The 14,162-nt window shown below is 32.2% G+C and overlaps 3 protein-coding genes across 3 annotated transcripts; 1 reads left to right on the top strand and 2 right to left on the bottom strand.

Moving 5' to 3' along the window:
* LOC109357184 (ribose-phosphate pyrophosphokinase 4-like) lies at positions 265 to 2,944 on the bottom strand. Its single transcript, XM_019600962.1, has 7 exons — positions 2,741 to 2,944; positions 2,175 to 2,490; positions 1,648 to 1,743; positions 1,419 to 1,487; positions 1,206 to 1,334; positions 702 to 798; positions 265 to 618 (listed from the first exon to the last, which is right to left on the bottom strand). The coding sequence occupies exons 1-7, from the start codon at positions 2,866 to 2,868 to the stop codon at positions 485 to 487; spliced, it is 969 nt and encodes a 322-aa protein (XP_019456507.1). The 5' UTR covers positions 2,869 to 2,944; the 3' UTR covers positions 265 to 484.
* Positions 6,709 to 9,019, top strand: LOC109357183 (glycerol-3-phosphate acyltransferase 1-like). Its single transcript, XM_019600961.1, has 2 exons — positions 6,709 to 7,555; positions 8,028 to 9,019. The coding sequence occupies exons 1-2, from the start codon at positions 6,830 to 6,832 to the stop codon at positions 8,913 to 8,915; spliced, it is 1,614 nt and encodes a 537-aa protein (XP_019456506.1). The 5' UTR covers positions 6,709 to 6,829; the 3' UTR covers positions 8,916 to 9,019.
* LOC109357186 (AT-hook motif nuclear-localized protein 16-like) lies at positions 9,662 to 10,582 on the bottom strand. The gene has a single exon (XM_019600965.1). The coding sequence runs from the start codon at positions 10,555 to 10,557 to the stop codon at positions 9,781 to 9,783; it is 777 nt and encodes a 258-aa protein (XP_019456510.1). The 5' UTR covers positions 10,558 to 10,582; the 3' UTR covers positions 9,662 to 9,780.

The following is a 14,162-nucleotide window of genomic DNA, read 5'->3' as shown; positions in this document are numbered from 1 at the left end:
CAGGCCACACCATCTTTTAATCCCTTCATTTTAGAGGATTTGGAAAGAAGAAAAGAAATTGGAGTACTTGATGTAGATCCCACTTAATTATTTTTATTTTTGATGAACTGATCCCACTTATTTTTGTCTAACATAGTATTAAATACTGATGTACAATTGAGTGGCTTAACTTATGCAATTCCTTCCACTTTCATAGTTTTGAAAAACTAAATGCCATAATTTGTATAAGCAAAAGTATGCTTGGGCAAACAAGGCTTGCATGTATTGCCTTTGAATGATGGCCCTACATTAGAGTTAACATTCAGAAATTATTTCAGAGTACAGTCCACAACAAAGGAAACTAGTTTGACACATACAATGCAACTAATCTGAAATTGCAGAGCTTAACAGATTAGGCTGATAAATTGGTAAATAACAGAAAATCTAATGGAGTTGGTAATCCCTTTTTATAGTTCCATGATTTTCCCTCAAGTAATGTTTGCCCTCAAATTTGTAGAGCATTAGCAATAGACCCAGCTAGACTCAATACTTCAAAAGGAGCTTTATTTTCTATAGCTTTCACAGTAAGTGGGCATGAATCTGTAGTCCAAAAGTAGGCAAATGCATTGTCCAAGCCATCTGCATGTTAAATCAAAAGGCTATAACATTCAAATGTATTAAAATGTATAGTATGTGAGAAATGAGATGAAGCAAAAACTAACCATTTTTATGCGTGAATCGTTCCCATGATTGATTAGGGAACACGCCATGGGTCACATAGGCACTCACCTTTGCTGCACCATGGGCTGCCAAAACTTTCTGGGGAAATCACAAGGAAAAACAGAAATGTTAAGTTGCGTCGGGATATAGACGCGTGTTGTGAAAATAATATCTAGGATCCTCACATACAAGACTATATGTTGCTTAATCTCCAAACAAACAAACTTTCAGGAAAACAGCATCAACTCAGAAGGTAAACATGTAAAAATGGAACGGTAGAATAATTCTCATGTAAAAAGTGACGCTTTCAGCTCACTCACTAGATTGTAAAAAAGTTATACAAGAAAATCTCCTCTTATACTTAAAGAATAATACAAATAGAGATAGAGAGTACAACATTGCTGAGATGGAAACAACGAGAAACACAATTTTAGAAAAAATGAGAACATGCAAAAGCAGAAATTTCCTTCGAATAAACACACTGATATATAAATTGAAACATTTACCTGACACTCAATTAGGGTGCCTCCGGATTGGACCAAATCGTCAACAATAACAACATGTCGACCAGTGGCGTCACCTTCCTTGATCCGAACTATCCTTTTGTCACCTTCGCGAACCTTGTTACATACCACCTACAACTTCAAAAGGTCAGACACTCCACAAAAAATGAATTACAACTTAAACAAAGATAATTACAGGGAACCTAATCAACCTACCACTGAAAAATTATCAAATTGCTTGTGGAATCGCTTCCAAGCACCATCATCTGGAAATGCAATAACTACCTGAAAATAACAAGTTGAAGATATAAAAAAATGAGAATAGCAAGCACAACACTGTGTCACAAATATAATACAACCACTACTTCAAGGATTCAGGAAGGAATGCACCATCTGAGAAAGGCAATGTGATTGAGAAGGAAATCAAGGAATGCAAAATACTCACGTTATCCGCATCAGGAAGCTGACTCAAGCGTTGCTTTAGGAGAGGAATACCAGTCTCAAACAAGGGTAAAACCTCATCACTAAAATAAAACCTTTCCTGCATAATTTAGTTAATGATGGAGAGTGTCAAGAACTTAAGGATGCAGAAATTATATTTTAGTTCACAATCTCTAAGAGGAAGTGTAGATTTGAAGTCAACAGTATCAGGCTTTGATATATCATTTATGTAATCATATACATGTCTTGGGTGTTACTTCCGAATATCCTAATAAAGAGTATTATCTTAAAAAAACTCACCAAGACAAATTTTCAACTATGACTAAAATCTGATTACATGCTTTATGCACAGACTCTACGCTAACTTCTTTCCTAATCCTAACTTGTTTAATGTTTCCATTCACCGAGCACAATATTCTTATCTATGCACCAATGAATTTATTTTCTTGTTGGCTTTTAGCCACATAACACTCAATCCAAAGCAATTTTTGTAATCTAAGAAAAGAAAAGAATAACATTAAGTAGACAAACCTGCAAAGCATGAATGTCATATATAACTAAACTAGTAGGACCACCTCTTGAGATAGGAATATTAGACAACATCCTAGCAAGGGTGAAAGCAGTAGCAACATCCCCTTCTTCTTCCATACGCTCGAACGAACCGGTTGGAAAGAAAGGCAGGACCAGCGCGAATGAAGCAACAAATAAACGAGGGAGTGCATATATCACTGAAAGTTGTTCAAATACATGTGCTGGTGAGCTGAATGATGCTAAAAATGCAACATGTTTACCTCGAAGCTCTTCTGCATTCTCTATATATATGTTTGGAAACCCATCAGCAAATGACCTGAATAAACATAAAAATCATTACTTTTTTCGATTTTATTGTCCAAATCCACCATGAAATTTATGCTGTTGAAGCAAAACATGATAAATATACATATACATATATATATGAAGAAAACAGAGTTGACATGATATGCATAAAGGTGATAACTTAGTTAACATTATAGCTAAAAATCATCATAAAATGCAAGATGGAAACAAATAAGGGCATAAAAACAGAAGAAAAAAATGTGGGTAAAGAGAAAAAGTACCTCCATTTGATATTGTGGAGAATGATATGGTCACAGTGAGAAGCAACATTGAAAGCAAGGTCTTTGCAATCAAGGGAATAGAAGAGATTAACTTGCTTCTTTGATTTGGGAACATTTTCTGCTGCCATTTTACGCAATGGTTGGATTCACTTCTGTGTAAGTGGCACTGTCGCAAAAACAAATAGTGACAGAGAAAGAAAGAAGGTGGGGAATTTTTAGTTTATAATTTAAATTTCATAAATTAATCATTAGCTATATTCTTTCTCAATGTTTTTTAGGGTTTTTCTTTTGTTGCTAGCAACGTGTTCATGTACATGTTTGATTCTTTTAAGTAATATCTCGGGTTTGAGTGGTCTTCTGGATAAAAAATATTTATTGGGAGAGTTCGCTATGTACATGTAGATGTTCTCGAATTGGACAGTTGCCTATAATACGAGGATACATGTGGGAAACAAAAAAAACCTTCCACTTTGTTTGGTCAAGGATAAAAAAGAAAAAGAGGAAGGGAAAGGAATAAAATAATGAGAAAAAGGAATTTTTTATTATTATGGTAAGGAAAAAGAGGAAAAGAAAAACATGGTGGGTCTTAAGCCTATTTGTTTTTTGTTGTTGCATTCATTTGGGTGAAAAAGAGAATAAATGATAGCTACTAACCACTAACCTTCTTGGAATTTGATTAACCCAAAAACTATATCATTTTTATTTCAATTATTCTTTTTCTTTTCTATCATAATGAATGCTAAGAAAAATCTCACTTTACTCAACTTTTATTGACCAAACCTAACATAATCTGATTCTAAAAGTAATATTATGTACCGATTTTTGGATAAATGCACTTTTATGTATTATGAAAATTATGAAACTAATCGTTATATTTGTCCAAATATCTTAATGAAAAGTACTAATTAACTCATTTTAAAATAAGGTTTTTTTCCTTTCGCAAAATTCTTATTTTATCAATTCTCGAATGTATTTATGCTCCATCGGTGTGTCTATCCATATTTAAATCTATATCTTCAATGATAATAATAATCATGCATTCCAATTATTAGTTTCTTACAAAGAAATGATATAATTAGTTAATTCAAAAATATCTATATTATAATTTATATTATGTTTTAGAAATTTTGACTGGTTTATATAATTTAAATTTCTATATTTTAAGAATTTAGTTTCATTATTTGATTTTAATCTAACAATTCATTATGCCATTATTTAATTTATCTCATATGGCTTATTATATATACACTAAAAAAATCCTCATATTAGAAAAAGTTTCTTATTTTTCCTTCTTTTTTATTCATATTTCAATAATTTCCATTATTATATCATTATATGTTAGGAGTTGGATAGACCTTAAGTTGACTCAATTCATTTTATTTAAAAAAAAAATAGAAAACTTGGATATACTTTGACCTATCTTTTTTTCTACAATATCTATGAGTAATATCCAATAACTTTTTTACTAAAAAGACGGTGGTCTAATGTGTAAGACCCCACTAATCTCTAAGGTCGATGGCTCAATTCCTGGGAGCGATACTTATTAGAAGGAATAGTCACGAAACCTGAAAAAGATTAGTTCATTATAAAACAAGTTAAAAAATATTGTTGGTAGTATCAAAAAAACTTATACTTTGTTCAGATTGAAAATGTTGTTTCATATCTCAATGAAACCCAAATTGAATAAACAAAAAAACTTTTGTGTAGCAATGCTAAGATTTATTATTGTGAACTTGGTCATACAACTCTTTAGTAAGCTTTTGGCACACTTGGCACTTCATTTTGCAGCAAATCGTTTAGGTCATGAACATGATGGTGGTGTGGGTTGAGATGAAGTAGTTGAAGTTCCTATAGTGTACATAGGGTTAGTGATAAATATATGGCATAACTTAAAATTTCAACCTTCTCGGTTGGTTACAACTTTATAGAATGATTTTAATGTACAAAAAAAATCTATAGTTATTTGGATGTAATATTGCAAAAGTGATATTTTTATGAAATTATAATAAAGAGTACAAAATTCATAATTAAATTTATGTATACTTATTAAATTCAAGAGGAAGCAAACAATTTTGCTTTTCAATCCACTATGATTGATGCTCCATGATAACTTATATATAACTTTTGTTAATGATATTTTGACCCTAAGATTCTAATAATATCATAGTTGTAAGGCGTGTAGAAATTAGTGGCGTACCTGAATTATACTATATATGTATTATAAGTACAAGACAACCCAACAAAAAAGATTGGTGAATCTTGTTAATGTTACTATATATGTGTGTGTTGAACAACCATATATATGGAATGATTAAGGGTTCACCGAACCACTAAATGAGGATGTCATGAATTGTTGTACTAACCGTCACACAAACAAACACAACAGAAAAAGAAACAAGTTCCATTAGATTTTCCAACATTTTGTACCAAACTCATGCCATTTCATTTTCAATAACTTTTCTCTGCCTTTACCTACTTTGCATGGCTTCTACCAAATATCAAAAAGGACAAACTCACGCATTATTTTGGTATAGGTGTTAGTAAGGACAATACTGGGAGCACATTTGTTTTCACATTATTTTGTGTCGTGAGAGGAATTATGATTGGTCAGAAAAAAAGTTTCATAATTATAATTTTAACTTAAATATTTTTTCTTTAATCAATCAAATTTGATCGTGATATAAAAAGTAAGACATTATATATGCTCCGAGGATATTAAAATAAGATGATAACTTCTTGTATCTATTGATGTATCAAACCAATCAAAATATGTTACTTATTTGATTTTTTTAATAAAAATATAAATTAATATTTTATATTATTTTAGGAAACACTATTAGTTAGGGACATGAAAACAAAGTCTTTTCGAGACTGAAGATACTTTTCTATCTCGACAACCCCAACTGTAGTTAACCATCATAAAGTGATTAAATGAGCAATCAGTTCAATTAACTGTCTCAATTATGTATGCAGCCTTGAATACAAATTAGAGGAAACAGAACTGAACAAAGTCAACTTTTTCTACCACAATTACCAAGTAGAACTAGTCAAATAGTTGGTATTGAGATGAGTAATTTGACTTTGAATGGCTATAAAATGGGTTTTGAAAAGTCAATTGATCAGATAGTATAGTTGATCTAACTAGCCATGGCTCATAGAGACTAAAAAAATATGCTAGACAAAATGTAAGGATTCATACTCACAATGTATTTATAAGTATTTATTATTTTCATAATAGATAATTATAAACAACAAATAAAAATGAAATGATTTGTTTTTTTTCTTCATAAAATATATGACCACATAACTTTAAATAACATACTCTAGCAACAACACCATTGATGAGATGCTTGAATGGGATACACACATTCCGATGACATTAAAAACTGGTAGTTCAGTTTGGAACGAGAATCAGCTGTCCCACTTTTTTATGTCTTAGTCTAATAAAAAATTGACATATACTTAAAAAGAAAACATAAAATAATATTTTTATCTTATTCAGTGGAATATGATTGACTTAAGACATAAAAATAGAAAGTTTTAAAGACCAAAGATCCTGATTCATTAAGTTTGTGGATGGGGCCAACTTTTGAAAAAAAACATAGCAAATACTCTAAATGGCGTTCACCAACATTTTAACCTACCCACTGTATATTTGTCAGTAACCAAGCAAAGACTATCTATACAGCAACATGATGCATGCAAGTATCATTACCAACATTGAATAAATCTAAATCTAATCTGAATTGGAACACAGAACACAGAATGAGGAGAGTTATCTATATTTCTAGAAACACTTGGGAAAAAAGGCAAAGGACATAGTATATGTTGTCCAATTTTCTGATGTACAAGTGCAACAAATTTTCCAAGAAAAAAGTGAAAAGTAAAGTTAATGTTACAGTCAACCTTCATCTGCAACACCCTTTTAATGACTATAAATATTCTCTGCACATTTTCTCTTCACCACATATAAACAACACCACCCTTCTCTCATTTACTTCCCTTGCTCTCTCAACCTTATCTTGTTTTTAACCCTTCTCAACCATAATATCATTCAACTGTGAGAGAGATTTGAAGGAGTTATATATCATGGAGTTCCCAATGATGCTCCTAAGGCTTATAAACTTGGTCTTGTATAAGCTTCTTGCTAACTCATGTTATAGAGCAGCAAGGAAAGTTAAAAGTTATGGCTTTCATTTTGGATATTTGTCATCCAAAACACCACACCAACCTTCTTTTCCTAGTGTTATCAAATGTGATTTGGAGGGTAGAGTGTCACAAACACTTATTTGTGATATTCATAATGTGCTATTGAGATCAAACTCTTTCTTCCCTTATTTCATGCTTGTTGCCTTTGAAGGTGGTAGCATTCTCAGGGCACTTCTTTTACTTCTATCTTGTCCTATACTTTGGATTTTAGACTATGAGCAGAAGCTTAAAGTCATGACTTTCATCACCTTTTGTGGCTTAAAAATAAATAACATGGAAAATATTTCAAGGGCAGTTTTGCCCAAGTTTTATTTGGAGAATCTTAACCTTCATGCTTATGAGGTTCTTGCTTCAGCAGGATCTAAAGTTGTGTTCACAAGTGTGCCTAGAGTGATGGTAGAAGGGTTTCTGAAGGAGTATTTGAGTGTTGGTGATGTTATAGGGACAGAGTTAAATACTATTGGTAGCTACTTCACTGGTTTGATCTCTGCTTCTGGTTTACTTGTGAAGCATAGAGCCCTCAGGGATTATTTTGGAGATAGAAAACCTGATATTGGGATTGGAAGCTCAAGTGTCCATGATCACCTTTTCATCTCCCTTTGCAAGGTAAATATGAAGTTAATTATCTACACTTTTTTGAAGGCCACTATAAATTACATATGTAGTATAATACTCTCTCCAAAAATGGTTAATTTTTGAGTAGTTTTCTTTATATAATATATTACTTTTCTAGAGATATATTTTGAAGTACTTGATACTCTTTATTTCAACATTGTGTCAGTTTTCTTCGCTTCAGTAACTTTGCACATTAGTCAAATGGTCATAACCATATATTTTCTGTTTCTGTAAGCCCTTTAGGACCAGATAACCTTGATTACAAAGCAAAAACATTTTTGACTCAAAAAATGACTTATTTTAAAATGGTCTTGTAGTATTGTTTCATTTTTTGGTATGTTGATTTTGTTAGTAATAACCATATAGCACATAAATTTAATTAAACTTACATTATAATTTTATAAGCATGTTGTACTTCAATTAATGTGCTACAGTATCTAACTATGCATAATAATAATGATAGGAAGCTTATGTGGTGAACAATGAAGAAGGCAAGAACAACCCAAGCTCAGTGATGCCAAGGAACAAATATCCAAAGCCTCTAATATTTCATGATGGAAGATTAGCATTCTTACCTACTCCTTCAGCAACTCTCTACATGTTCTTGTGGCTTCCAATTGGAATTCTTTTAGCCATTTATAGAATCCTTCTTGGTATTCTCCTTCCTTACAAATGTGCCATGACATTAGGAGTTTGGAGTGGTATAGTACTAAATGTCAAAGGTTACATCCCTCAGAAATCAGAGAAAAACAAAGGGGTTCTCTATGTTTGCACACATAGGACACTCTTGGATCCTGTTTTCCTAAGCACATGTTTGGCAAGGCCTTTGACTGCAGTAACTTACAGTGTAAGCAAGGTGTCTGAGTTCATAGCACCAATTAGAACAGTGAGATTAACTAGGGACAGAAAAAAAGATGGTGAAACCATGCAAAGGCTACTAAGGGAAGGTGATTTGGTAGTGTGTCCTGAAGGAACAACTTGTAGGGAGCCATATCTATTAAGGTTCAGCTCATTGTTTGCTGAAATGGCTGATGAGATTGTACCTGTGGCTATGAATGTTAATGTGAGCATGTTCTATGGGACCACAGCTAGTGGACTTAAATGTTTGGACCCATTATTCTTTTTTATGAATCCTAGGCCTAGTTATCACATTCAAATCCTTGGAAAAGTTCCTAAAGAGTTTACTTGTGCTGGTGGATGGTCTAGTTTTGAAGTGGCAAATTATATACAGAGATTGTTGGGTGATGCTTTGGGATTTGAGTGCACCACTTTGAATAGAAGGGATAAGTATATGATGCTAGCAGGGAATGAAGGGATTGTTAAAGATGACAAAAGTAGAAAATGCTGTTGATTGATATGGACATGTTACTGTGCCTATTCTTCATTTTAAATTATGTTCATTTTGTTTAGTACACTTGTTATTACCCTTTTTTGGTTTACCCCATTTGTTGTTTTTTTGTTCTTGTTGGATATGTCATTTATTTATGACTGTGATGTTAAGAGAATGACACTGTCACATATATTTACTTACCCTCAAACACTGGATCAGCTTATATTTATCAAGAAGTAGCCACTCTAAAGGGAAAAAAAAGTAAAGAAATATATCGGTGTACGAGACTTTTACCTAATGAAATCTCGACAGTACATATGTAGAAGAACACATATATTGTTCACACTGTAGACCTTTCCAATTTTAAAATGTATCAACTCATGCAAAGGTGTATCTTCTTAAGATCAATAAACTATGAAGATCAATAAAGGCTAAACATTATTGAGAGCATAATTAAACATCTACTTTTCTTCTTCATGAAACTTTAAGGCTTTAAGCACATACTTATAATGAAGATCTGGATGAGACAATTGAAAAACAATTTGAAGATGAGAAAAAAAAATTAAGCACGAAGAGCAAGGAATAATTTCATCTCGAGATTACAAATAGCCATAGGCCTAGTGAAGGAATCACAGCTTCTATGCTGCATGCATGTTTTGCTTTGATGTTTTAACTCTTTGACACACTAAAACTTAAGTAACTACATATGCAATATTGAACTCTAAAAAATAGACTACAATGTATCTAAAATCATAGCATTAGTTAATATAATTTGTTAAACCAATTATTAATACAGCAGAATGAACAAATAGAGTATAACATAATAGGTGTATTGTGTGAATGTGAGATAGCTAGTGATAGTAACATATAGTATTTGTTAAGTTTTTCAGGTTTTTGACAAGTTCCTTGATGATGCCCAAGAGTATATCTCTGGTTCCATTGCACCATTAGTGAGCATGTTGTGTGGCATTGCATGCAAATCTGAGATATGAAGATGATGGTTGTTGATACGGTAATGCTGAGGTTGATTATGCATTGCAGAAGCAAGTTCATGATCATCTTCCAACGGCAAACGATCGAAAGTAGCGTGCATGAATGATGCAGCCATGATAACAACAGGTCCTGAAGCAATTAAAGCACCAACAACAACACCTCCAACAACTTGGCCTTGAGCACCAGCCAAGTAAATAGTGAGACCAGTGATCCCTGGTGGTGCTGGTGGAGGAAGTATTGACCCCAACAATGAAAGGATCTCAAATCTTCCATGAAGGGTCATAATGGTACCATTTGAGGCTAGTTGGTGCAATGTCACATTTGTCACATAGCCAATACCACTAAGTATGGAAAGGCCACGTTGTTTCTTCCTTGCAAAGTTCAATAAACTCTCATTCACATCACAACCAGAACTTACTTCCATTGCATGAGCTTTTAGTGCATTAGCACTATCCCTTGTCACTATTATTGGTGCCTTTGGCTTGTTCTTAGACCCTGCTGGCCTTCCGCGAGGGCGCCTTAAGATTTCTCCCTCAGCTGCAGAAGAAACTTGTGAGACTGATTTTGGAACTTTGGGAGAAATTTGAGTAACATCAATGCCATTATTTTCACACCTATTGTTATGTTTCACCTTGTTTTGTTCTTGCTTTTGGTCCATTTCACCAAACATATGCACACACTTACACTTTTTGAGTTATTATCTCCTGCAAATCAAATGATTGCTGTCTTATGCTACATGCATGCTTAAGTAATTGATTAATGACAATAAATATTATAGGATCTCCAAAAGAATGATCATAATTTAGGATGGAGTTAAGTATTACCAACCCCACCACAAATTGTAGTTTTTTTCCAATACCATCTTCCTAACTCTGACTAACTTTCTCCATGTCAATTTCCTTCCTCAACATATATCTCATGATATATAAATATAGGATATTTAATAAAAATGTTGGTGACATGATAAGAGTTCTGTTAGGCAGAACAATTGTATTGCTCTTGTTCCAATTGTAAATCGTGTAACTTTAAAAACTGTGACAAATATTAACAGTTATAATTTGAATAAAGCTTAAGTTAAGTGCAACATTAAGGTGACAAGTTAAAAATCTTATTGAAGTTGTTTGAAGACATGATTGGTTATATATGGCTGGATAAGTGCCTGTCATATATATGGCTGGATTGAGTAAGGATCCTCTCCATTAATGGAAGACATGTAACAATATTTTTATCCTTTTGTTTACCATTGAAAATATGAGTAAAAACAATCACTTGTCTCTCCATTAATGGAGAGGATCCTTGTTCGGCTGGATTCTGGTGTAGGGAGCAATATCCTTTAGTGTCAGCTTATTGTTTCAAGTGTGCTGAGGGTTGTAAGGATGAAGATTACCTGTCCCAACTGTAGCATTGTAAGGCCCGCTTCATCAATAACATGAAAAGAGACCCCTCAAAATGACAGCAATATAGTTAGCCATTAAATATGTAAGATATTCTCATATAGCAACTCTCATAGTTAATATTGAAATAGAATTTGCATAGCCATTTTATTGCTACCTTTTACTAAGATTAACATCATTTCCACTACACCATTTTTTGCTTGTGATTGATTGGTAGAAAGAAAATATTTGTGACATAGGAAGTGAGCAAAACCCACTGTTACCAGTGAAACAATAATTTATTTTAGGAACATAAAGTAATGTGTGGGAGAAAAACAAGTTATTTGGCACCTAGAATATTTGTCCCTATATGCAATCATTGTCAATATGTTTGAACTTTGGAGGTATTATTATTGCCAGAAATTTAGCCTCACATACATGTAGATGTTCCCGACTCAGATCAGATTTTTTCCAGTAAGAGTATACGGAAAAAAATATTGACAGAGTAGATGAGCTGCATTATTTATTGAGTAATAATAGTGTATTGAGAAAAGTCTTTGGCCTAACATGATCAGAAACATTTGTCACTTAGACACGTATACTATATACTATATAATATGTGAAATCGTATAAAATTGTGACATCCACATATTGTTTTCATTATGCACCAAACACTTTAACCATAGTACTTCTACAGATTAAACATTATGACATGCATGTATGAAATCCAAATTATGCTATTTTGCTGAGTTTTGTACATGAACTTTGATAATTTTGTTTGATAACATGATGATTTTTATTACATAGTTTTGTTAGTGGGAGTGTGCAACGAATTTAGTTATATTGGTTTTTCAGTTGGGTGTCCTTGTTCATAAGATTCTTCGTACTGCATGAACCTAACAATCAACCAGCCATGGTTGACAAAACATAATTGCTTTATGAATATTTATTTGTTATTTTTATTTTACTATTATTTATTTATTACCTATTAATTAGGTATGGTTTTTATTAGAACAAACCGGTTCATATAACCCAATAGATCCAAACAAAAATGATTTATGGCAAATCATTCTAACGATATTAGTATTTTTCTTAAACATTGTAGAATTAAATACTTTAGCATTTATGCCCTTTAACTTAAATTATAAAAAAATATTAAAACTCTACAAATACTTCTCAAAAAGCTGAACACCACTAATCTAGTGCATTATTAACTGTGGTTTTCCTTATTTGTTAACGACCAAAAATTGTCCTTTTGGTGAAAAAGAAAGAACTGTTTTCTTGTTTTTGTAGGGACTCTTTTGAATGATTTGTGATTGTTCTTAATATAGGTGGTGGTCATTGTTGGGTTTGCACCCACCTAAAAGTCTTTGGTAATTACTGCCAACTTCTCATAATTGTGATGTAGTTATGTGAGGTTAAGGTACTTTGAGAAGTAGGAGGGACAAAAATCAATTTTTCAAACAGTGTTCTATGCTATGTTCTAGACCAATTATATATTATCATATGAATAAAAAAAAATTAAAAACGAAAAGTAACATTCTGATAAACTTGAGATAGAAAATAAGACACCATTTAAAGTATATGGTCACTTTCCAAGTAAAAGATACCTAGCTTATTGGGATGGGGATCACTTGTTTCCAACGGTGTCTCAAGCTAATCATATATTAACACGTGAATAAAATAAAAATTATAAAAACAAAAACTAATAAAATAGAGCACTTTAATTGACTTGGGACATAAAATCAGATACTGTTTGAAACAGGTGATCTCCGTCTATGATGCACAATGTATTAATTGTTGAATGGCAATTGGTTATCTAGTTTGCTCTGATTGGGCAGAAAATGATGGCTTTTTTTAATCAAAAGGAGTTCTAATGTTTGTAATTAAGGTAACAAGTTGCCTCAGTTTTAGGGACTCTTAATGATTAGTGAACATGTGACGAGGATTCAGGTTTTTTATTTTCATACTATACACGAAAGAATGACATAAAGTTAAATTTATTCTACCCCACTTCTTGTATACTTTATATATTTAGCGCTCCATGATCAAGATTATAGTCAATTTCTTATGGGTTATTTATGTATTATAAATATAATTTATGCATGTTATGGTTTAGGGGAATATTGAGAAATTTCCTTAGGACACTATTAGAGAAGACAAGTAATTTCACATTGAGAAGAAAATGAAAATTATAAGAGACTTCCTATAAATCTTAAAAATTCTATTAATATATTTTTGTCTTTTCTAAAACGATAAGTCTATTTTAAAAATACGGGAAAAGAATAGTCAGAATAATTCACAATGTTAAGAGAACAATCATAATTAATGTGGACCGTCCAAATTGTTAGTATTCTTTTTTAAGAAAATAATCTCAGATTACCTATAAGTCATGACTCGTGAGATTGTTTTATTTGTTACTAGTACTATATTTTATGGGTATTTTTTTAAGGCACATGATTACTAATTTACTATATTTTGGTATTGATAAATTAGTTGAGTTATTATATTGTTAATAAGAGAGTAAATAGTTGATTAAAAACAGAAAATGAGAGTGGTATAAAGAGAGAGTAGAGTGGGTAAAAGGAAAGGGTGAGTGACTACATAACATTTTGAGCATATTATTATTGTTTTGATGCATGCTTGATTAGATGTGAATGTGATAGTATGATCCAGCATATGATAGGGAAATTGACGTGAAAACCCACTCAACAATATACACGGACACGACCATAGACATAGGCGTGGCAAGGAACAATATCATATATTCTCCGCATAAAGTGAAGGATGTTGTAAGTTCGAGTTTTCTTCATAGCAAATTTAAAAAAAATTATAAAGTGATTTGATGGTTAGAGATAAATGAGTGGAATGAAGGAAGTTGATAGTTCAAATTTCGCTTGCG

Source organism: Lupinus angustifolius, chromosome LG09, assembly GCF_001865875.1.
Source record: "Lupinus angustifolius cultivar Tanjil chromosome LG09, LupAngTanjil_v1.0, whole genome shotgun sequence".
Classification (NCBI taxonomy): Eukaryota; Viridiplantae; Streptophyta; class Magnoliopsida; order Fabales; family Fabaceae; genus Lupinus; species Lupinus angustifolius.
Note: the sequence above shows the minus strand (reverse complement) of the source record. Positions and strands in the feature narration are given on the sequence as shown.